Source organism: Diadema antillarum, unplaced genomic scaffold (genome assembly GCF_040938485.1).
Source record: "Diadema antillarum isolate AM-2024a unplaced genomic scaffold, OU_Dant_1.0 seq00000102_RagTag, whole genome shotgun sequence".
Lineage (NCBI taxonomy): Eukaryota > Metazoa > Echinodermata > Echinoidea > Diadematoida > Diadematidae > Diadema > Diadema antillarum.
This window is the reverse complement of record NW_027271189.1, coordinates 357,100-382,742: the sequence shown is the minus strand read 5'-3', so window position 1 is coordinate 382,742 and position 25,643 is coordinate 357,100. Positions and strand designations below refer to the sequence as shown.

The following is a 25,643-nucleotide window of genomic DNA, read 5'->3' as shown; positions in this document are numbered from 1 at the left end:
ATGGCGTCCGTTCACAAGTTTCCCGATTTCGCCGTAATTTGCTCCTTTTTGGAGCGTTATGGAGAATTGTTGCAGCTGCCTGACCTCACCATACCCGAACTTAAAGAAGCTATAGAGGAATCAAAATGTGGTATGTTATGAAGTTATACGGTTTCTATCTCAGCTAAGAAATAAGTGCTGTATGAATATAATTTTCATGTGTTGTCCGTGGCATAGGGGACTGGCGCTGGCAAGCAAGGTACAGTGAGTGTAATATCCGCAATGCTGTGCAAGCAATAGCGCCACACACGCACTCAGGTGAACAGCACAGTTTCGTACAGAATACTGGTAGAGAGTGGTAGATACGGTATCGAATACACTCAGTCTCAGTATGGTTGTTGATGCTGGAGTTGTGCCAGCGTCCAGATTTTTCCCAGTAAGATTAAACTGTACCAAACTCAAATATGAATTTATTGGTCCATTCCTGAAAAAGTTAGTGGTCCGACGTCCGACGGAGTGATTTTTACTGGTCTCACTCTCACCTCAGTCTTATAATTCTTTTTCTCTATGATTTTCTCCTCACATGACATTTCATTAGAAACAGACTTTTATTGATAATAATCGAATAAAAGTGAATGAAATTAGAATCTATTGATTCAGTAATATTTGTCTAGATGTGCCTACAGTGACTAGTGGGGGGAAAGAAAGGAGAATGGCAAAGAAAATTTCCTCTTCGTGAACTGTAAACACAGAAATTGTCGCGCTACAATGTACATTAATATCCCCATACTTTTTGCTACTTCTGGCTAGCACAAACTTTAAAACCCATGAAAATATCTTCACAATTTTCTCTGCGCTTTGTGCGTGGGTTCACAGTTGCGCAGCGCAATTTCTACAACTTGTGAATTCATCATGTTTTTGAGTCGTTCAGCGCAAAAAAATTAATCACTTCATACTTGAGAATATTGACATTACACTTACACTCAGTTACAGTAATATTTGCTTTTAATATGTCATGATTATATAATGTCTTACACATGAGCTATATCAACTGCTACTGGGTCACACATAGAAAGCTGTGCAGACAAATGATTACTGTAAAACTAGGAATGTCTGCGTGCTTTTTAGTTGTGCAAATTTCGCAAGAGCCAAGATTCATGAAATTAAGATTCACATGAAATTAAGATTCACATTAAAGTTCTTGTCTACACTACATGCATTGAATGTTAGAGGCAACTCGTGAAAAAGACCGTAGGCTCCAATTCGTGAAAATTTCATGCCGCAAAAATATTGTGTTTTACAGTGTAGTTGATATACATGTACAGTACTCTCCGCTTAATCAGGTACGACTTCATCGGGTACTCCACTTATTTGACTTACAAATTAAAAAACAGTTCCCGATATGTGATACATTAACTGGATAATCGGGTACTGTAGGCATTCCAGATAAACGGGTAGGAATTTTCCAGATTAACCTAATCTATTCCCATGGTATCTGCTGGAAGGCTTTAAAATTTGTGAAGATAATAAAGAACTGTGAGATGCTGAAAGTTGATAGAGAGCTTACATTTGTAGGTTGATGTTTTAACATGTAAAATGTGCTGTGTATGACCGATTCATCGTATGACTGTTGCAAGTGGACACATTTCCGCATGCCTTGTAACAAACCCTTGCACCAGCTCTACATACACTACCCAACACACATACACAGCGACACATTAATCACTATACATGTGCCTGTGAGCTATGACTAGCTCTCAAGAAAAATGAAAAATAAGCTGACTCCATGGAGACTCTAACCTTTCTTCAGGCCGTTAACTAAAAAAAAAAAAAAAAAAAAAAAAACTTACAGTCTCCATGAAACACACCGGGATGCAGCAGAATATGTTGCAGCATTTGGCTTCTATAATGTATATGAATATAGGATTCATGTTTCAAAATGACAGATGTTAAGAAGCATGCATGTGGCTTGATGAGAACTCAAGACTGCAAGCAAATTGTTTGCAAAATGACGCTGCAGACACTAAAACGAAGGCTGTTGTGTGACTTTAGATGAGCTATGGCTGTAAGTAACATACCGTGCTGTGTGTCTGATGCAGAGAGGTGTGTGAGTAGAATGTGATATCAGATTAATTGATAAAAGCTGATTCTGTATGTTATCTGGGTTGTGAATTAATTAACATGCATACCAGTTAGTTGGGTACTCCGCTTAATCAAGTAAAAAATGCTCTGCTAGACACTACTCGATTAAGTGGAGAGTACTCTACATTTTACAAGGTATTTATGTAAACAAATTGTTCTTCCTTCCTACTTTAATAAGCTGAAGACATATTCTGTGTTAAACTGGTAATCAAACTTTCTGTCTTTGTGAATAACATTTGATTTCTTTGTTGCAATTTTGTGTTTTGTTGTAAAAAAAAAAAGCCTACAAATGATTAAACTTGTGTAGAAAATGTTGCTATAAATGTATTTTACATTCTTTCATTTTATGTGTGCTGCTCATACTGTTGTCAGCTTGCATTGAAATGCAAGTTTACAGAACTTATCAAGTCACAGCCGCTTGAGAGTGGCAAAATTGATGAACTTTCACCGTTAACTGCAATGGTATGTCTGTGTTTACAGTGTAGCTCTTTGCACTCTTTGACATATCCATTTCATTTGCTACACATATTGCCACATCCCCAAAGTTAAGGGGTAGCTGAGACTTGATAAGCAAACATCATACTCTACATGATCTGCACTATAAAGTACTCCTTGAATTTTTTGTGTTTTTTGGATATTTTTTGTAGTGTATCACCTTTCTCTTTCTCATAAAACAGATTTTGTGTTATATTCTTTATGCCACCATTAATCATAAGTTTTCACATGATTATACTAGCACCTCAGTTGCTTCTGTTATTGACTTACTTGTATGGATCAACTTTCTCCATTTGATTCCAGATGTTCCTATCCTGAAAGAGATGATCATCAAGCTCATGAGGCGGCTGGTGAAAAATGTCAATGTGGACAAATGGGAAAGGCATCTAGTCAAGGTGAGGCAACATTTAATCAATCTGACGCTTGAAGTATTACTGTAAAACCAGAAATGTGCATGTGCATTTTCATTTTTCTGAATTTTCCGAGAACCAAGATTCACAAAATTAAAATTCACCCTAAAATTCTTATTTACAGTATTTGCATTGAATGCAGAGGCAGTTCATTAAAACTTCACGCTGCGAAAAAGGCTATTGGCTCCAATTTAGGAAAACTTTTTGTAGCAAAAATATCTTGCTTTAGAGTACTTGAAAGAGAAAGAAACAATGATATCAAGACTTTGCTGTTTTTATTTTATCTTGTATCTTTTGCAGCATAAAATCTAATGGATGGGACTATAGCTGTTGATCATATGGTTGCTTGTGAGCATTTGTTGCTTTCCAAGCAGTCGTATAAAACAAATCATTTCAATATTCAATTCAGGTCTGTGTAAATTTGTTTAATTTTGAAGTTATGTTTCTCAACATAAGTTTCAGACTTTTTTAACATATATGCTGATGATATTCTTTGTATGCGACAACATTGTACTTGTTCATGTATCTCATTTTGCATTTGAAGTCATGTTTCTCAACATGAATTCCAGATTATGTACTCCTGATGATATACTGTATACGCTATATATTTCGCGGGGGGTTTATTTTCACGAATTTCGCAAGTCGGGAGCTATTCGCGAAATTAACAACACGCGAAAATTTTACCTTCCAAAATGAATCCCTTTGCCTTGATGATACGAACATTTCAGTACTAGTATACCATGTCACAGCTTACTGAACAGACCATACTGGCTAAGCTTGTTTACATACATATAGCACGTCCATGTCTACTTACGAATACTGTAAAACGAGGAATTTTCGCGTGCATTTTAATTTCGCGAATTTCGCGAGCGCCAAAATTCGCGAAATTAAAATGCACGCGAAAGCTTTTGTCTGCACTACATGCATTGAACGCCAGTAGCAATTCGCGAAAATTTCATGCCACGAAAAAGGCTGTCGGCTCCAATTCGAGAAAATTTCATGCCGCGAATATATCATGTTTTACAGTACTGCAAAGAGCCAATCCATTATCGCAAGGGGACCACTTGTCAGAAATCTGGCACGATGGACTTAACCACTTCAAAAATGTTGAATTGTAACTTACTAGTTCACAGAGTTTGGTAAGTTTTTTTTTTTCATGCAGTGAATAACTAGTATCATTCTTATTTGCTAGTAAGTTGAAAATTCACACTTTCTTTGCCACTTCATATTTTCTCTGGTCCCCCAATCGCGAATTTAACCACTCGCGAAAATGTGTGACAGCGGCAATTCGCGAAAATTTATGTACGTGAAAATTATAGCGTATACAGTACTTTGTACGGTATGCTCATACATGTTCACATACAGTATTGTATTGTATCTCATTTTGCATTTGAAGTCATACTTCTCAGCATGAATTTCAGAGTATTATGTGTAAACTCTGATGATGTACTTTGTATGCTGACGCATGTTCAACTACATTGTATAAAGTCACATTTCTCAACATAAATCTCAGAGTATAACTACAATGTTTGTATAAATACACTCTGATGATCAACTTTTATTGCTGATATATGTTCATGTATCTCATTTTGCACCTCCTAGATAAGCCGCTACTATTCCAGTATGGCTGCATGGGAAGTGGACACTCTTGGATACAGCCAGAGCAAACTGGAAACCAAGCTTGGGATTCTCAAGGTACAATGTGGTGTCACTGTATTGGTGATGTACTCTATAATATGTCATGTATTTTGTGAGAATATTTCATGAACTGGGACTGTTAAAGCAATTTTGTAAGTGGTCTAATTGAACAAAACTATCCTTTAACATTTCTTGACACTTAAAGGATGAAATTAAAATTTGAATATTTTGAGCTTATAAAGTTGAGAGAAAATATACTGTTGGGAGAAAATTTTTTATGGCCATGTGAATTTGATCAAATCTCATAAGTTTGTCAAAAGTGGCCATATAAGCTTTGAGGTTGATTTGCCTGTTTAGATGGGAGTCATTAATTTCACACTATTATGAAAACAGCTGTTTTCTGCAGGATCTATATTGTTTCTTTTTTTTCTCTTTCTGTTTGAACTACATTCTTCCGAGGTAACTATTTAATTTTCTTTTAGAGTAAATTACTTCAAGATATCTCACTTTGGCAGTGCAAGTGGAGGTTTCACTCGTGATGACTTCTTTTGTTGTTGTTGTTGGGGGGGGGGGGAACTGGTTGTGTATTTTGTCTTGTCTCAACTTTTTCTTTTAGTTTGTAATGAAGGCTTGATTGATATTTTTGAAAGGTAGACAGCAAATATGCTGCTAATATACAAGATTATCATTGGTACATAATGAGGTCTGAAGACAAAAATTTGATGTCCTTTTTCATACTTGACATCTGGACAGAGGCACATGTATGTCATTGTGAACTTTGACCTTGTTTCCGCAGTATCTATGTGACTCACAATTTGATGAGAAGTCCAAGTTTAAGGCTGCTGTGAATGAAATGGACCCAGAGCAGATGAGAGTCCAGCCCATTGGCAGGGACAAGATGGGGCTGGTGTATTGGTACCAGAAGGTATGTCCTTTAAAAACTATATCTCAGTCATTTCAGTGCAGGTGAAATATGACCAGGATTGAACTGTATTTTCTGAGTTCAAATACGTGCAGGGATGTTTATGTGCAGAAGCCATAGATCTGACAGGCATTGATATGTTAATCTTGATGGAGAAAAATTATTACAAAATGCTGTAAGTTACAGCTGTTGAATTGCAAAGCAACATTTGTATTAAAAGTGAAGTCTTATCCTACAAACCAGGATATTCTAATGTGATTTCTGCAAACAAAGTGACTGTTTACCCACAAAATTTTGTCATGGAACAACTATCAAGGAAATTTGCTCAGGGACAAAATCCACATTCGTGTCGTTATCACAGTGTCATCATTCTGAGCTTGTAGAGTGACTATGTTTTCATCAACATTGTTTTTGCATGATCTTTAAGCTTTATCCTGCAGTCAGTGTTTTCATTTGTCATCTGACAGTGCTGAAATACATGTGTCACCATAATTTCATTTCCGTTGCCATGGCAGGACCATGATGCCAACATCCGGGTTTACCGAGAGGAGCAGGATGACATGGATAGCTCTACATGGGAGATGGTGTCACAGTAAGAAAAGTCCCTTTTTCATGCCTTTTGTCAGTACTCAGGGCTCAATAATAGTGGTGCCCCAATGGCCCAGAGCCGCTACAAGTTCAAATTCTGAAATTTATACTTTCTAGAGACTTGGATTGATACACATTGTAATTCATATCTTAGTTGTGCCTGCAAACATGATGACAGATCCGTCACGTAAATAATCTTGGTTGCAGTCAGGGATGGTGGGTCACGATCAAAAATTGCTGTTATCTACTCTCTGAAAGCAACATCGCTATTTAGTGAAAGGACAGAACTAGGCTAAGGTGCATATTGGAGTGAAATTTGTGAACTGAGCCATTGTGCTCTTTGCAGGGATCGGGATGATCTCGCTGGACTTCTTGCAGTGTTGAGGAAAGGATCAAATAAACTGAATCCTCTGGAATTGAAGACAGATGACTCTGAGTCAACAACAACATCAGTGACCAACGAGGAGGAGGCAGATGTGGATATGAAGGAAGAAGGTGAGAAAATATCTTTTTTCAAGTGATTCACAGATGAGAGTTCATTTCCATTAATGTCATGAACCTGAAGCTGTGCATTATTACCTCAACGAAAGAGGTTATGTTTTTGCCGGCATTGGTTTGTTTGATTGGTTGTTTTTCTGTTTACAAAATAACTCAAAAAGTTGTGAATGGATTTGGATGAAACTTACAGGGAAAGTTGATAATGACACAAGAAACAGATGGTTAAATTTTGGTAGTGATCCAGAAATTTTTTGTTAATTTTTTAAAGGATTTTTTCAATCTGTTTGGCAAATAAGGTCAATGAACTTGGAAGTTCAAGCTGCACATACTTGAGGTTTGCATACGCACAATAAAGTGCATACTGTGCTGCTCGAGGCGCCTCACAGCAGGAAGCTAATGAGGTAAACACAGGGCTTTATCATTGATAGATTGGGCAATTTTCAGTATGTCTGTGGGGGAGGAAATGAGCTGCATGGCGGAGGGCTGTGCCCTCTGAATGCTTCTCGAGTTTGTTTGATAAAACAGGTCTATGAACTAATTGTCCCCGCCGAACGAGTTCGAGCAGGGGACTATGAAACGGGCTCCGTACGTGTGTGTGTCCGTGTGTCCGTCCGTCCGTCTGTCCGTCCGTCTGTCTGTCTGTGCGTCCGTGTGTGATCAAAATGTTCAATTTGCTACTTCTCTGTCATTTATGAGCCAATTTTGATTCTGTTTGCTTTATATGATAGCACTACATGGGAGCTTTGAAACTTCTACACAGAATTTCAGTTGTGACCTTTGACCTTGACCTTTGACCTATATTGTACATTTTGCTTCAAAATGCTACTCCTTCGCCATTTCTAACCCGATTTTGATTCCGTTTGCTTTATGTGATGGCACTAGGTGAGGGCTTCAAAACTTCTACACAGAATTTTGACCTTTGACTTCTTTGACCTTTGACCTTGATTTTTGACCTATATTGTACATTGGCTACAAAATGCTACTCCTTCGCCATTTCTAACCCGATTTTGATTCCGTTTGCTTTATGTGATGGCACTAGGTGAGGGCTTCAAAACTTCTACACAGAATTTTGACCTTTGACTTCTTTGACCTTTGACCTTGATTTTTTACCTATATTGTACATTGGCTACAAAATGCTACTCCTTCGCCATTTCTAACCCGATTTCGATTCCGTTTGCTTTATGTGATGGCACTAGGTGAGGGCTTCAAAACTTCTACACAGAATTTTGACCTTTGACTTCTTTGACCTTTGACCTTGATTTTTTACTTATATTGTACATTTTGCTACAAAATGCTACTCCTTCGCCATTTCTAACCCGATTTCGATTCCGTTTGCTTTATGTGATGGCACTAGGTGAGGGCTTCAAAACTTCTACACAGAATTTTGACCTTTGACTTCTTTGACCTTTGACCTTGATTTTTGACCTGCATTGTACATTTTGCTACAAAATGCTACTCCTTTGCCATTTCTAACCCAATTTCATTTCCGTTTTCTTTATGTGATGGCACTAGGTGAGGGCTAAAACTTCTACACAGAATTTGACCTTTGACTTCTTTGACCTTTGACCTTGATTTTTGACCTATATTGTACATTGGCTACAAAATGCTACTCCTTCGCCATTTCTAACCAGATTTCGATTCCGTTTGCTTTTTGTGATGGCACTAGGTGAGGGCTTCAAAACTTCTACACAGAATTTTGACCTTTGACTTCTTTGACCTTTGACCTTGATTTTTTACCGATATTGTACATTTTGCTACTAAATGCTACTTCCGGCGGGGACATATTTTACGCACCGCGTAATTTCTACTTTTCCTTGTTTCATTTACCTTTGTGGGTGAATACCAGTCAGCTACATGTAGAACTTGCTCAAAAGCCAAGAGGTCAGAAGAAAATTAATGTTAAAAAAACACTGAATTCTACCATAGAATGTTTACAGTAAATTAATGATCAAACATGTACTGCTAAAGTATGTAAATTGTGAGGTCAGTGAGTGTGCAATATGCTTTTTGTGCTGCACATTTTTTTTCATGCACATGCATGTAAGTATGAAAATAGAGAGCACCTTTGTGACTAATTTCAGCGCTTCTGATTGGCTACATTATTGAACCTATAATTACCCTATCAAATGAATGGACCCATTACAAAGGTGGTAGAGAGCCATGCTATGACTTAGTCCAACAGTGAGACCAGAGTTAGGGAAAAATTTGTGGAATTGTCACATGAACTACTCTGACATCTTTAATGACTGTGAGGAAGTGACAGTGTGTAGGTACAGCAGGTAATTTGGCCTATTTTATCACAGAATAGTGTCTAGGAAACTACAAATCTTCTCCATCATGTTCAGTAGTTTCAGTGAACAGGTCATGTGATCTGTTTATATCATCTTCCTCTCTGTGTTACCTTTAAAATGAGAGGCTAATGTATAGTGCCTACCAGACCTCGTTGGAAAAAAAAAATAATAAGTTTTTCTCCAAAGATTTTCAGTTTTCCAATTGAGTGATAGTGCTGAAGCAATTGTCTTTAGTTGCATTTGGTTTGAAGTACAGTGCACTCCTGTTATAATCAACATGGTTATAGCGAAATTCCGGTAACGACAAAATAAAAGTTCAGGCAGGATGAGCTGTATGTATTTTTATTTTTTCTTTGTTCGGTTATAACGAAATTTCGATAGGAATAAAGAACACTGTCGGTCCCGATGACTTCGTTGTAATGGGAGTCCACTGTACTTCAGTGATGTCATTTTTTACTGGTATTTTCTTACAAATATGATTTCTTTGTCATGTCCATAGCCACAAAGCCATCGCGCTGTGGAACACCAGTTCCATTTAACATCAAAAAGGAAACGGTGAAGGAAGAGACAGAAGTAAAAGAGATGGAAGTCAAACAAGAATCTGGAGATTTGAAAATTTCAAATCAAAGTCCGAAGGAAGAATCTGATGAGAAAACATCTGCTGAGGTCAAAGATGAGAAATCACCAAAGGTCAAGGAGGAATCGCTAGAGGTCAAAGAGGAATTACCAGAGGTCAAGGAAGAGTCACCAAAGGTCAAGGGGGAAGTACCAGAGGTCAGGGAAGAATTACCAGAAGTCAAGGAGGAATCACCAGAAGTCAAGAAAGAATTACCAGAGGTCAAGGAAGAGCAGCAGGTCAAAGAGGAACCACAGAACACTGAAAATTCAACAGCTGAGGATACAAAAGACCTGCAGGAAAAATCAGATAATAGGATCAAAGATGCTGTTGAGATAAAGAAGGATGATGAACACATCAAAGAAGAGATGACAGGGAATGAAAAATCAGTCAAGCGTGAACAGCCAGTGATGTTTGCTGAAAAGATGGAAGCAGAAAGAAGTGTGTCTCCAGCTGAAAGAGCATCCCAAGAACAGACAATCCACATCAAACGGGAGTCAGTGATTGTCAAGGCAGAATCCAAGATTAAAGACACTCCACTAGCTTTTGGCACAAATATAGCCAACTGTGATTTACCAGGCAAAAAAGATGGTATAGATATTGGTGATGTCGGGAAGGTAGAGAGTGAAATTAAAGCAGAGAATGCTCAAGCAAGGGTAGATTCTGTGAATCTTGACAGATCATCACCCAAAATTACCAGTGAGACAAGAAGTGCAGAAGATAAACATGCTGTCAGCGACCAGGGTCAGAAGAGTTCAAAAGATGAAGAAAATCAGGGAGGAAAGGACCTGGATAAAGATAACAAGAAAAGTGAAGATAATTGTAAACAAATGAGAGATGGAGAAAACAAGAAGCCAGATGAAGGAAAGACGGAGCATTCACAAAGGGTTGTCCTTGGAGGAAGATCGGTGCCTCCTCCAGCCCCAGCTCCTCTTGCCCCAGCACCTCCCAGGAGCATGTTCATGAGACCTTGGGAGACCACTCCTGCACAACTTGAGCGAGAAAGGGAGAGGAAAGTGAAGGAAAAACAGGTTGAGGAGAGACAGAGAGAGGAAAGGGAAATCTTGGACAAGTCAAAGGATGTTCAGATGCCAGGACTTATGGGGAGGGATGGTGCCAGGACAGAGGAATTGAAGAGTGCACCAGTAGAAGACACGAAGTCAGTCCTTGATGTCGTTCATGGAGAGGTGGTAGAAAAATCATCAGTGTCTAGCAAGGAGGAGAGTGTAGAGAAACCAATGGAAAAAGCTGATGGTAGTAGAGAATCCTTAGAAACAAACATCAAGGACACTGCAGAGAGAGGACATACAGAAACTTGCTCTCCTGCAGAAAGTAACAAAACAAGTGATTCAAAAGATGATTGTGAGATGGAACAAGAAGGGGAAGCCAGTGGTGCTCAACCTGCTGGTGACGATAAAAGCTGTGACATTGCCAAAAGTGACACTGAGAAAGAGAAAGATATATCTAGTCCAGAAGTAAAGAATAAAGAAGAGCATTCATCTGAAACTGTTAATAAAGATGAAGCAGCTGCAAAAGAAGGAGAAGAAAATGTAGACACCAATGAAAATACAATAGAGACAGGCCCAAACCAAACAGACACTACCAGTCTGAAAGACTCTGGAAAAGATGGCCTGGATAGTGAAGCAAAAGAAGATGTGACAGAATCTAATAATGCAGGCATTACAGATGAAGACAAAGCAGTATCACAAGATACAGAAAGTACAGTAGAAGCAGAGAAAGAAAAAGTGGATAGCATACAGGGTGAAGGACCTCAGGACTGTAGTGAGAAAGATTCTGATAAACCAGTTGGTGATGAGTGTGATGGCATAACAGAGAGAGAAGAAGGGGCTGTCGAAGACCAGCAAACTAGAGGAACCCGTTCACTGAGAGCCAGGAGAATTAAAGAGGATGACAAGAAAGAGGAGGATGAGAAGGAAAAGAAGAAGACAGGTCCTCCAAGGAGAAGAGGAAGACCAAAGAAGAAGACTGCTGCTTCCAGTCAGGAGGAGAAAACTAGTCAGGATGATGCTACCAGTCAGGAGGAGGGGGACGAGACCAGCAAAAAACGTGACCCAGCAGCAATCATCTTTCAGGAGGAGCAGGATGACATCAAGAGCCAGGGAGATGAGGATGAGGAAGAAGAAGAAGATGATGATGACGATGATGAAGATGATGATGATGATGATGGGTTGCCCAAGAAACGTGGTCCAAAGAAAAAGGGTGTCCGCACTGCCAGGAAGAAAAGGAAGAGGAAGCCAGCCAAACTCCGTTTCACTCCAAAGAGGAAGGCATCCCAGAAGGCTTCTACCAAGATTGTGGAGATGGAGAAGGATGATTATGAAGAGAATGATAACGCTAAGAAGACTAAGAAAATATCAAAGAAAGATATTGACAGTGACTGGTTGTCAGAAGAGAATGATGATACACCATGTTGCAAGTGTGGTCTGTACAATCATCCACAATGGGTAAGTCCGTGAATTTAAAGTACCCTATCAATTTATTTTTGATGTGTTTCTTCCGTCATATATGATATGAACAGCAGATACTGCAGAATTGATATAAAGACCAGATATTTTGACAAAGTGTTGCTTTTTTTTATTGGTTGTTGGCAATCTTTAAATGTTTTCATGGAATATATCAATCGTTTTATATATTTCAATATATTTTGAATAAACAGCCAGGAAAGAAATTTGTATCCTGCATAGGCCATCATACCATGTTTTAATTATTGCAAGATGACATTTCCTTCAATTTGCAAAGTTTGTCTAGACCAATTCTTTATAGACTTACAGTTATGTGACCATGAACTCCAGCAATACTACATGCTATCTTACCATAATCCATTGTTTCCATTTAACTTAGTTGAGTTTAGTTAACCCTAACCAGGCCGGGCTTTTTTGGGTGTTCTGTGGCCGGGGAGGGGTTGATTCAACCCCCCCCCCCCCCCCCCCCCCCCGAGATCTCGACTGTCGATCGCGCAATCGCCATAAAATTTGGCACGTGCATTACCTGTGGCGTATTCTAGCAAGCTATACAAAAAGAAATGGAAATTTTCGTCATAATGATTAATTATGCTAATATATGCATAAAATCATACATTTTGCTCTAAATGAGAAATTAAAGCTCCTAGAATCCTAATTTTTGGTGAAAACATTCTTTGTAGCATTCCTAACAATGTACATGAAAAAAAATTTGGTATCAAAATCAATTTCTTAAGTATTTTATTGTTTTATGAATTTCTTATGTATTTCTTTGTTTTTTCGACCTTTTGTTTTATCATTTTTTTTCCGCAAAATTTATGACAGGACCTATTTCAAGCATAATTATGCTAAAATCAATTAGTTTCAGCATATGAAAGTGAAAATAATCGTATCTTTATGAATAAGAAGAGAAAACTCCATTTGCATAGACTTTATACACAAAATCACGTTTTTGAGCCATTTTCGGTCTGATAGGCATGTATAAAACATGCAGCGTCGTAACGGTATGTGCGATTTTCGCAAAAATGGTGTCAAAAGATGCGCGAGACTTGAAAGTAAAAAGTCAGCGAACAGCGCAGTCAAAAAATTTCGCGCGGCGGAGTAGTCGCGAAAAATGTCGAGGGGGGGGGGTTGATTCAACCCCCCCCCCGGCCTTTTTAGGGTTAAAGTTATAGAAACCAAATGATCATTGAGGAAACATTTAAGTGGCTGTAGTGAGACTACTTGTGACAACAGTATCTACTACATATGATGTAATGAGCAGCATTGTATGCAACATATGATGAGAAATCACAAGTCTGTCAAAAATGGTAGATTTGAATGCTCAGTCCATTGCTTATGGTGCAGTGTATATATATGTGAAGCAACGTTGATGGTGGTTAATCCAAACCTACCCCCCCCCTCCACCTGGTCTCCCTGCCCAGATCTTACTGTGTGATAAGTGTGATGCTGGGTACCACACTGCCTGTCTTCGCCCTCCTCTCATGGCCATTCCTGATGGAAATTGGTACTGTCCCAAGTGTGAGCACGTAAGTCTGGAATCGTCCTTGATTCTTACTCCACATCCAGCACAAATCACTGAAGAGTTAGCACTGTTACTGCTATTGGTTACATTGTTTTGTATAATGAAAATGGTTGTTTATGATGACGATCGCAAGAGATTTTAAGGCTTACATGCAGGTATGGAATCCCATAATCTGTTATGGTGTATAATGACTGCCAACGCTTCTACACGGCAAGTTTTTTGCTAATTTTGTTTCGTGATAAAAGTACGCTTGATTGGTTTTGACAGAAAAATCGTCTGGTTGTAAAATGATTTTATTTATAATATGTAGTGCTGTAGAGCTTACTGTGTTGTCAAGGCATATACATGTACATGTGTCCATGTATAAAGTAGTATTTATGCAGTTAGTGACCTGTCCCCATGCAATGTATCTTTTGTAATTATTTAAATGCCTGATTAGAATAATGATAATATTTTGTGAAATGTTCATAGTATATCCTTATGATGCTGCTTCACCTGGAAGGCATATTGCTCGTATTTCTAGAGTTCACCACAGGTAGACCACTCTCCATTACCTTTGCTTTGGTTGCTATGATCATGTTTAGGCTTGTACAGTGATGGGATGATAATATTGCAGAGATCACTTTTAAGGTTTCCACATCAATCCTATACTCTATGGCTTCCATCTTGATCCAGGAGTTGTTATTCTCTCACAGCCATACTCTAATCAAGTTTATTGAATCAAGCAAGGCACGGGATGTGCATTCTAATGAGTTGTTCAAGCTTTTGGGTGTAAAATGACTAGTTTCTAGTTCAAATATATTTTTCATGCTGTTGTCACAGTGGTATATGACAAGGAACAGAATAAAGGAGGACTATTTCTCAGTCCCACCTATGTATGTTCCTGTGTGTGTGCCTCTCTATTTAAGTCCCATTGATTGCACCTGTGAACATCGGTATGTCTTCTCTCCACCATCTCTGCCGACAGGAGGACCTAATTATCAAGCTGCAGGAAAAGTTGGAGGACCTCGATGCTGACCTGAAGAAGAAAGACAGACAGGAGCGCAGGTAAGACTGACCAATATGCAACGCTGCACACTGGCACTGGCCCGAAGGTCCCTGACCAGTAAAAATCACTGTTGGACCAGTAACTTTTTCGGGACTGGACCAGTAAAAGATGGAAAAACTGGGTACCTACTGGTCCTATAGACATGTCCAACCAGTAGAAAAAATGGGTTAGTGTGCAGCCCTGCAATATGTAATGAATGATGATGATGATGATGATGATGATGATGATGATGATGATGATGAAGAAGATGATGACGATGATGATGAAGATGATGACGATGATGACGATGATGATGATGATGGTGGTGGTGATGATGATGATGATGATGATTATTGTAATCGAAATAATTATCCATTTTTACAAAGTGCATATAACAATATGCCCCCAAACACAATATTGTGTATTCAGATAAGTGATGTGTTTATGATTGTGTGAAATTTTTGCTAGAAATAAAAAATATATGAAGTGAAATTACATGTAAATATATATTTCATCTCTGTTCTAGGAAGTGAAAGGACAGAGGAAAGGAGACAGTTTGATGGTCAACAAAATCTTGTTATTCAGTTATTCAACATGAAAAAGTATTTAAATTCATGAAGTTCTTCCGTCGAGATGTTTTCATTGCAACTGATTGACAAATTGCCCTACATCGACGTAAATAAGCACTGAATTGATCAGTGTTTTAGTAGTAGCCATGATAAAAAATCATGGGCGTACATACTCGAGCAGGATTCGAACCTACGACCTCCTGATCAGCGGACAGGCGTCATTTCCACTAGACCGCCGAGCTTTCGCCCGACAGCAAGTGTTGGTTCTAATCCTTATAGCATGCAGCGGGTACTGCTTTGTTATTTAAATTCATGAAGTTCTTCCGTCGAGATGTTTTCATTGCAACTGATTGACAAATTGCCCTACATCGACGTAAATAAGCACTGAATTGATCAGACCACTGAAGCAAATCGAATGGGGTTTTCTGTAAAATGTGGGAAATGAGTTACAGTTTCATACCCTGAAATTGTATTTGGATTGATTGACTATTTTGAAGTTATCATTGGAGAGGGTCCCGTTGTAATTTTCTTGGGGGACATACGGTATTTGCAGATTCCAACCATTTTGAACTTGGAGGAGAGTATCTGAATTTTGACCATTCCCCGCTCTTGTTTCAAGAAAACTTTCCTACTTTTCTTGATAGTTTTACTACACACTCCAATGAGAACTGCTTTTTCTTTCCTACCTCTGAGCCAAATCATCCCTGTTTTTTTCAGTTACAAAGGTTGGGATGCTCATATCTCTTGTTTTGAATGTGTGTGTCTCAAGACAAGGCATGGCTTCAGAGTGATCAAGAGCTTCATCAGTTTATACTCTGTGATTTATCTTTTCTATGTGTTTGGAATGCAGGAAGGAAAGGAAAATCAAATGGAAGTACACTGAGGTGTGTGCAGAGAACATCTTACCTGAGGTATGTTTTGAGAAGTCTTGCAATAAATAGACGAGTGTAACAAATCTGCTGTGAGGTCTTATCTCATTACAGCGCTCCCAATGTCATATATTCAAAACTGTTGTAGTATAACGTAGGAGAAATGGCTTTTTTGCCCCATGCCAAGAGGCTTACACAATCATTTTGGGGACCATCTTCTTTAAAGTTCGGCAGCACGCAGTATTTTCACATGTGACCATCATGAAATGTTGCACTGGTCACATTTCAATTAGGCTAAGAATGCTGACTGTAGGAGTAAGTCAGTATCCTTTGATTAATCTTTAGATTGAATTTTCTTTTTTGTTTTCTGCTAGAAGTGTTCCTGGAGGTCATAGTTTCTATCACTTAAATAAATAGCCAGTTAGGAACATCCAGTTACTATTGTCTTGTATGGTAATTCTAAGCTCAGAATCTTGTCTGTCATGGTTTAACTTAAACTGAAATATGTGATATATAGCATCTTCCAGTTGGTTTATTGTTTGGTTTGTATGAACTGAAGTAAAGTCTATTTGTTATTGCTTGATACCATCCATTAAAAACAAAAACTAATGAAGCAAAATGAAGCAAGCTTTGTCGCTAGAAATTTGTTACAGGGTAAATAATGCAAGATTTGCAAACAATGTTCTTTCCTTCAGTTGGAGACTGTGGTTCGCACCAAAAAGCAGAGAGAACCAGAAGAATCAGACGAGCGGTCAAGAGAGGAGCGTCACCGTCACCGTCACCGTCCCCGTAGCCACGCGTCTCGCTCACACCGCTCCCATGGGTCCCGTGGCTCACGACATCATCGACCAAGGAGGCGGCGGCATCGGCCTCGGAGTGACTTTGTTGTGCCTGACTACGAAGATGACTACGAGGTAGTGAGTCGACGGTCACAGCGTTCACGAAAGACCATCGACTATAGCTTCAATGACTTTGACTCGGCAATCAAATCAGCAATTCATGAGGAGGTAGAGGAACACAAAAAAGGTGAGTGTTTCTGTCTTTACAAATGTCAACAGTTCTGTGTCCCCGATACCTGTCTTTGGCATGGTACAAAGCATATTTGCACATATACTTTCATTTTCAAAGTTTTGTAGAAGTCTTGTCTATTGTATACCTCTTAAAACATCATTATCAACATTTGATTTAAATGACTTGAAAGCAGACTCTCATGCTGGGTGATGTTGTCATAAAACGTCATGCATTCCAAAGGGAAATGGCTGAACCTCTGGGGGCAGGCTTGATTTTGTTTAATACTGCTACTGTACATACAAGAAAGGTATGCTCTTGAGATGGAAATGATTCGCAGCCATAGTAGTGATTTCCAAAATCTTTGTCTGTCTTTTCACATTCATTTATTTGTATAATTTGATGTGCGAGACACAGATGCATTATCTTATGACACGCTTAAAATTTGGGGGATGGTTTTATTCTTGTGAATTTTGTTAGTTGATTGGTACTGTAAAAGTGCATATTTTCGCATGAGTAATTTTTCACGCTCTGCCGAGCAAGATGAATTTGGCTTTTATTTTATTCCGTGGAATGAAGACATTACATGGTGGTACATGTAACAAGCAAAAATATTCATGCCAGTTTTTGGTCGTGTGACATGCACGAAAATATCCACTCTTACAGTATATTTGCAAAATTATCAACACGCCAACTACTGACCGCTGTAGCACAAATTCATTGTTTATTATTTCCAAGGGAGAAAATGGCAAACTTCACTTTTTTGAAAGGGGATGATACTTATTTCTCTTTCCACTGCTGTGGTAAGGAGACACTTGTCTGACTAGATTTTTTTTCCTGTTCGATCCCTGTAGCGGAGCAAGAGTACAAATCAAGGCGTGGCATCAGCCGGGGGAAAGACATGTCTACCATCATGGGAGAGGAGGAGGAGGAGGAGGAAGAGAAGGAGGCGGGGCCTGAGGGAGGCAGATTAGGGGTGGGGCGTCGTAAGCGGCGGCTTAACGACCTTGACTGGTCAAGTGATGATGACAAGAATAGTGAAGACTTCCAGTTAGACAGGTGAGATGGTCATGCATAAATTAGCATAATTGATTTATTGAAAAATTTTTATAATTGCAGATTAATTACCTATTCAGTTTTGTAGATTACCTTATGGGTGACACGCGTGCCAATTTTCCTCGCGATCACGCAGTCAGTGGCCAAGATCTTGGGGGGGGGGGGTACTCATTCAGCTTCCCCCCCCCCCCCCCCCCCCCCCCCCCCCCCCCCCAGTCTTGCTAGGCCTTGAAATAGCCCAGTCTTTTTAAGGTTAAACATTTGCAGGTTACAATTATTTTTTACAATCAACTTTCTATTGTTTTTATACTCTCTAATGATTTCCATGTATGAATGAAATTGGTACTATTTTCCTTGATTTGCAGTCATGAATTTCTTTCATATGAGAATAGTAATGCAATTCAAAGCTTAATTAGTGAGGAAAAAAAAAAATTGTTCAATTTAAAGGCATAATTTACCATTTGCAGATGAAACAAAAACCCAGCAGTAGTGCTTTAAAATAGTTCTAAAATGTGAGTTAGGGATAGAAACAACCAATGTAAAAATTTGAACCAGGAAAATTGGTGTTAAGTATTGTTGAATATGCAAAATGTGAACAGTACATAGTTATGATAAAATGTTTCCAGACTAATCTGTCTACAGTTATCGTTTAATGAGAAAAATAGTGATATCTCGTCATATTTTAGGCTTTATTGAAAAAAAGATATTTTGTGATACAACTGACCGACACATATGCATCAAAAGTGATATTGTGAACATTTTTAAAATCACTTCTCCCAAAGGTAAACAGGACCTTTAATATCCAGAAAATAAATATCCAAGCAGACACCAATTTTTTCTTACACATTTGCTGGTTACAATCATATTGTGCAATAAACTTTTAATTGTTTTCATACTCTCTAATGGTTTCCATGTATGAATAAAAATTGGTACTATTTTCCTTGATTTGCAGTCATGAATTTCTTACAAGTGAGAATAGTTATACAATTTAATGCTTGGCTAGTGAGGCAAAAAAAAAAAAAAAAACCACACACACACATGCACAAAGACTGGATTTTCCATCTTAAATATGTAATAACACCATAGTTTTTGCATATAGATCAATTTCTCAGAGTGGGTTTGTACTTCTGTAACTTGTCCATAGTCACAGACATAGTGTGATAGGTTGACATGAAGGGTAAAAACTGTGTAGCAAAAATAATGCCACTAGTGTTTGCACATTCAAACTAGATTGTATGTTCTTAGTATGCTCAAATTGTATTTCGACCACCAGTGAGAATGCGAGTGAGTCTGCTGAAGAGAGTGCAGTCAGCAATTTCTCCGATGCCAGCGACGACAGCTTCGCCAACTCTCGCCGTCGGGCTAGTCGGAGACAGGGAGGTAGGAGGCGTGGCCGGCGGTTTATGGACCTTCCTCGCAGGCGGAGTGAGAGGGGGAGGAAACGAGTTCGGTATTACAGTTCGGCTGAAGATGATGAAGAAGGCAGCTTTTACTCCGGGAGTTCAGCTGGCAGCTACTATTCAGGTACGATCTGCTCCTATGTATTTTTTTTTTCTTTCACAATAAAGTACAGTGACCCTTATATTGACTATCTATCCATTGCCTTCTCAAATTCCTCCGTTGTTTGTTCATTGCTGTTTAAAGACCAATATAAGTCAGTAGCTCATATTCCTCACAAAGTGTGAAGAAAGCCATTGACATAGCTGTCTGTGTGTTTAGATATTTTTTATTCTTTCTATCCTAGCCCTAAATGATATGATTTGACTGTTGGAAAATACCTTTTCTTCTGTCTATATCAAATAAATTCTGTATTTAGAGTAAAACCAGAAATTTTGTGTGCATGAAACTCATCAAGATTTGCAAAAGTATTATGCACGCAAAAGTTCAACAAGTCCCTGTATTGATAGTAGACATAGTATACTGATAATATTTTTCATGGTAAAAAGATTGTGAAAATGTCATGCTGCGAAGAAAGCCATCGGCTCCAATTTCTTAAAATTTGATGCCATGAATATTTCAGGTTTTACAGGAATGACTGCATGTTGTAGGCATGCAGACTATGCAGTTCAGCAGTTTTATAATTAGAATGAACTGCTGTCCTTGGTACCATGCACTGAGTCATCAAAGTGAATGACTTCCTCAGTTCTGTTTGATGTGATGTATTTGGCCAATTGTCACTAGACAAATACTGTAAACGCAGATATTTTCACTCTACCTTTGGCTAGCACGAATTCTAGATCCCTCAAAATTATCCTCACAATTTTCTCTCCACATTTTGAACGGGTTAAATTGTAGCCTACGTCAGTGGTGCCTTCCTCATACAAGTGTGTGTTTGCATATATGCATGTACCCTAGCAGTATTCATTTGAGTGCATGTGTGTGTGCAGTACTTGCAGTTTCTACACATCCAAATAGATCAGGCAACATGACTTCTGTGTGAATGGATGAAAACATATGAGTATAAAGCGATTGCGCAGCTAGAATTTAAAAAAAACCCCACAAATACAGTATGTTTCTCGAGCTGTTCAGCGCAAAAAATCAATACCACGAAAATATTGACGTTTACAGTAATGCACACTACTTGGAATGCTTTTAGTAAGAATTATCCACGCAGTAGTAACTTCAGAAAAGTCATAAACACACATGGCAGACTGGATGGTGTTTTGAACTGTTCAAAAGGTTAGGAGGGTGGCTGATTTTGCCAGCACCTCATTAAGTTATGTGCATTATTCATTGTATACAAGGATGACATGATTTGAATTCTGTGTCAGCCATTTTTGCAAAATTCCCAGGCCAGCACCAGCTCCAAGCTTCATGAACTGCATGCACAAACAATTCAGCGCATATGTAATACTAGGGCAATGAAGCTGAGTGCAGACAAGCGGTTGTTATTACCGGTCATTAGTATGATAATGACCAGTGTAAAGTAAAGTAAGGCCATTAGGCAACATAAAAGACTGATCATGTGACAGCACTCAGCCAATCGTACGACTAGCCTCCATATCAGCAGTTTATATTCTTGAAAGGCTCATTACGGCTTTAGCCTGAGAGTACATTCTGATTTGTTTCTATCATCACATTGAACAATTGTCTTCCTTCCAAGAGCTTCCGGAGTAAGATGTATCATGTACAACATTGTAACATGTTTAAAGGAAACCAAACCCCAAAGAGCAATGTAGAGTGAGTGAAAGCAGCAACATTAGGAGAACACATCAGTGAAAGTTTGAGAAAAATTGGACAATCGATGCACAAGTTATGAATTGTTAAAGTTTTGGTGTTGGAACCACTGGATAAGGAGACTACTTGAGTTTATGACATCATGTGTAGACAACAATATAAAGAAAATTCAGCATGAAAAAGAAGAAAACAATATAAAGAAAATTCAGCATGCTTTCACTTTTCTTGCTTAATGAAAGAACACTTGACTAACCGCTTTACAAAAGTAGGGGGAATAATACTACCCTAAATGTATGTCAGTATCAAGTTGATAGAATGTGTAATTTTCATGAAAAAAAAAAAAAAAAAAAATTTTATATTGTTGTCCACACATGACGTCATGGACTGTAGTAGTCTCCTTATCCAGTGGTTACAACACCAAAACGTTCAAAATTCATAATTTGTGCATCGATTGTGTGATTTTCCTCAAACTTTCACTGATATGTTCTACTAATGTTGCTGCTTAAACTCAATCCATATTGCTCATTGGGTTTTGGTTTCCTTATAACTGATAACTTCAAGACATCTTGCAAAGAAACTTGCTTCATATTGATGTATACAGCAAGTGTCACTCACCTGATAAAGTTCATTGTGTGCTTATGTCAATTGGCATAATGGTGGCAAAAAAGCATGAGGCTGTGAAGCACAGTCACACATAATCACACTGAAACATTGATTTTTTTTTCCTTGAAGGAAGAAACAGCAGATTCATGCTCTCATGAAAAGTAAACTTGATATTCCAGTATTGTGACTATAAAAAGATTTGTGCAGGAAGGAAGGTAGAGCTTACATAAACTTGATGGATCAAAACAGGAAGGTGAAGGGCAGAACACTAAATCTTTCACTTTTCCAATCATGTTACAAACCTTTTGTGCAAATTTTCACACAATTGTAGCCAGTAGCTGTGAGATACAAATACTGATTGTGTTTGAATGTTGCCGCACACTTTAAATGTTTTAGTGATTGGAAAGGCAGTAACGAGTCAGTGATGCTGAAATGGCCTCTATCTGCATAACTTTATTAAACCTGCATTATGTCATAGAGTGTGATGAATTCAGCTACTGAAGTGAAATCCATGTCATGAAACTTCCCTGATGTTTTGAATGAATAATCTAATTCCTACCTCAGTTGAGACTATTGCCCACTGTAAAACAAGATATTTTCACCACACATTGCCACTGGCATTCAATACATACAGTGTAGACAAGAACTTTCGCATCCATTGAAGTCCTCAGAGTACCAATTTTGCACATGATTAAGGAGTTAGTAACTTCCCGATTTAATTATGAATTTTATAAAACACTTAATTAAGACCTCAAAATGCCACCCCTGTCATTATACTTTAGCTATAATCGTTATGAGCAGAATTAAGTCATAGGCAAAATAAATAACTGGTCAGGTCACGTTAAAGCTCTCGACCAATCATTTGATTAGGATCTGCGTCATCAATGTATATTAACCTTTGCCCTTATTTTCTCTGACTGACAGGGAGTGAATCGGAGGGTGAGGAGTGGACTTCAGGGAGGAGGAAAGCAGCAGCCAAAGTCATCTCCTACCGGGAGTACTCCGACAGTGATGCCTCCAACAGCAAGTCTAAGAAGAAGAGACTGAAAGTCAAGAGCTCTAGCTCACCCTCATCCTCCTCATCTTCATCGGAGGAGGAGGACTATACCCAGAGGAAGAGGAAATTCCGCATCGACAGCGACGATGAGGATGAGGAGGATGCGGAGGACAAGGGAGTGGAGGAGAAGCCAAAGGCCAGGAAGATGCTGGACTCCGACAGCGATGACAGCGACAGTCGCAGGAAAAAGAAGAAGAAAAGCAAGGACCTGCAGAGGACGTCTCTGCGTAAGATGTCAACACGCATTGATTACAAGAAGATGGCTGGTGAGAGCTCAGACTCGGAGGAGGAGGGGGGTGAGGATGGTGAAAGGTGGCAGCAGGATTCCAACAAGGAGAATGAGGAGGACTCTATGTCTGAGAAAAGCAGTGAGGGAGTGAGCAGCCAGGATAGGGTGAGGACTAGCAAGCAGGAGGGTAAGGCAGCCAACCCTTACTCTCAAGTGGGACAGTCTTACATTCCAACTACAGTCAATGGTGGTGCCAGTACTGGAGAGTATTACAGTGGGACTGCTCCATCAGGCCAGAGGGGTGCAAATAGCGGTGCTAATGGAGGGACTGTCAATGGTGAAGGGGAGGAGGAAGATGACCTTCTACAGGTCACTGACCTCATTGACTATGTGACTCAGGACATATAATGTCAAAGGTTAAAGGCTGTATTTGCTGAATAAGTTATGTGTATATCTTGAAAAAAGCCATTGTGCATATATCTACATTTCATCTAGTTATGCATATTTTTGAGAGTAGTTTATGTTATGTTCAGTGGATGTGATCGTGGCGTTAATATCTAGAAGTGGGAAAGGATGAAATTGTAATTTGATCTGATTTGGAAGGTTCTACATTTATGTCCCTCGTAGTGTTGTACACCATTGCATTGTCTTGTCGCCTTCCAAAGGGAACATATTGTGTAAGCTGCAAACCTGCCTTGAAATTTCATCTGAAATACCTGATTAAAGAGACATGATAATCATGAGTATGATGAGATTGATCAGGGCTAAAAAAATTATGAAAACAGTAAGTTTCCTCCATATGATTTTCTTGGAGTTTTAATGCAGCCTGATATTGGAATATCAGTGTGTCATGAAAGAGGAAATTGAGTGGATTAGTAATCAAGGCGAAAAGCCTTACCCTGTAATGAACTTTTACATGAGCAATACAGATTGTAGCATGAAGTGATGATCTGTTTGGAAAATTCATCATAGTATTCACGTCAAGGTACTCATTTTACTCTTCCTGAAAGATTAGACTGTTGTGCCACATCAGCTGAAAAACATCGAAAGCATTTACAGAAAGGCTAGAATAATTGAGTCATAACTTTGTTTCGTATTGTCAAGTCCGAGAATAGTTAGTTGGAGGTAAGATTTCACCAATAATTTCTTCCTGTAACCAAATGCTGTCCGAGATGAAGTCTGTCTGCGAAGTAGAGGAAAATTTACAAAGCACAGCCGCTCCCATTCATTTTATCAGAGTAGTAATCACAATCAGGACTAAGGTAATGATCATGATGATGATAGATGAAATAGTCATGGTATTTATAGTTCTTCATTTTATAGTGCCTTTTCATGAAGTCTTGTGCAAGATATTACTTTCTTACTCCAGTCACCAGAATCAAACTTAACCCCATGGTACACTCGCTCTGCTCCCCTGATAGCATTCCAGTTTGTACTTGGAGTGCACGCATGGTGTAACAACCACAGTGAAGTCAAACTTTCTACTGGGCTCCCCATAAACTCACTATAGCATAGGGGAGTGTTGTACAGTGGTCTATGTTCCTTCTGTTCCATGTCCCCCTTGCTTGTGAAATAAAATAGGAAATTATTGTAGTGGAATGAAGTGACAATTTCCTTCAAAGTCTTATCAGCAGAGTAACAACTGTTATGACATCATATGGGAGAGGATTATTCCCACATTACATTACTGTCTAAGAGCCTGCTTGAGAACCACTTGTGTTCTTACTTGAACAGCTCCTTCAGATGAAATCAAAATGTGTTGTCTCATGTGCACCCTCTGAGGTAGATGATGTTAAAGTACTCTGATCTCACTGAGATGCTGAGAATTAAATCTTGTTTTATTTGCCCTGTCCGGAAATCAACATCTCAAACATTTAACATGTCCACCTGCCTGCCCAAGGAAGGAAAAACAATTAGGTTAAATGACCCTAAGATGAATGCCATTGGTAGGTATGTGGTGTGTGCTTCTTGCTTTAAAGGGACACAACAGGATAGCATTTAATAACACTTATTTTGTATGTTAGTTACCGGTATACTGTGTAAGATACACTGGTATGTGCAGGTTTTAGCATTTAATTATGCTGACACTCATCCAAATTGGAACTTGTCTTATGCCCTGCTTTAAAGTCCCCAGAAATGCAGCAGCACCACTTCTGGAGGTCATTCCATACCTCAGACACTACAGACTCTATAAACGGACATGGCACAGAACGCAAAGCATGAGTCTGAGGTAAATCTCGTGCTAGACAACCTAGCACAAGTCTGAGGTAACCTCTGGAGGTTGTGCTGTGTTTACCACGGACAAGAGAATTCTAAACAGTCGCAGGGTAAATATGGGACAAACTTCCAGTGACCTGCGCTGTCCTTGGCATGAGTAAGCATATGTTCTCACTGAAACTTCCTGCCTGTTACGAGGAAAATTACACGGCAACTTGTTTCCATAGAAATGTCTGCTGACTTCTTG

General features: G+C 38.9%; 1 protein-coding gene across 1 annotated transcript; it reads left to right on the top strand.

Moving 5' to 3' along the window:
* Positions 1 to 24,837, top strand: LOC139726855 (uncharacterized). The gene is made up of 14 exons (XM_071637847.1): positions 1 to 130; positions 2,920 to 3,011; positions 4,629 to 4,721; positions 5,461 to 5,589; positions 6,102 to 6,178; positions 6,521 to 6,669; positions 9,463 to 12,044; positions 13,484 to 13,588; positions 14,552 to 14,631; positions 16,031 to 16,091; positions 16,745 to 17,075; positions 17,912 to 18,116; positions 19,387 to 19,637; positions 22,818 to 24,837. The coding sequence occupies exons 1-14, from the start codon at positions 1 to 3 to the stop codon at positions 23,585 to 23,587; spliced, it is 5,055 nt and encodes a 1,684-aa protein (XP_071493948.1). The 3' UTR covers positions 23,588 to 24,837.
* Positions 24,838 to 25,643: the final 806 nt, after the last annotated feature.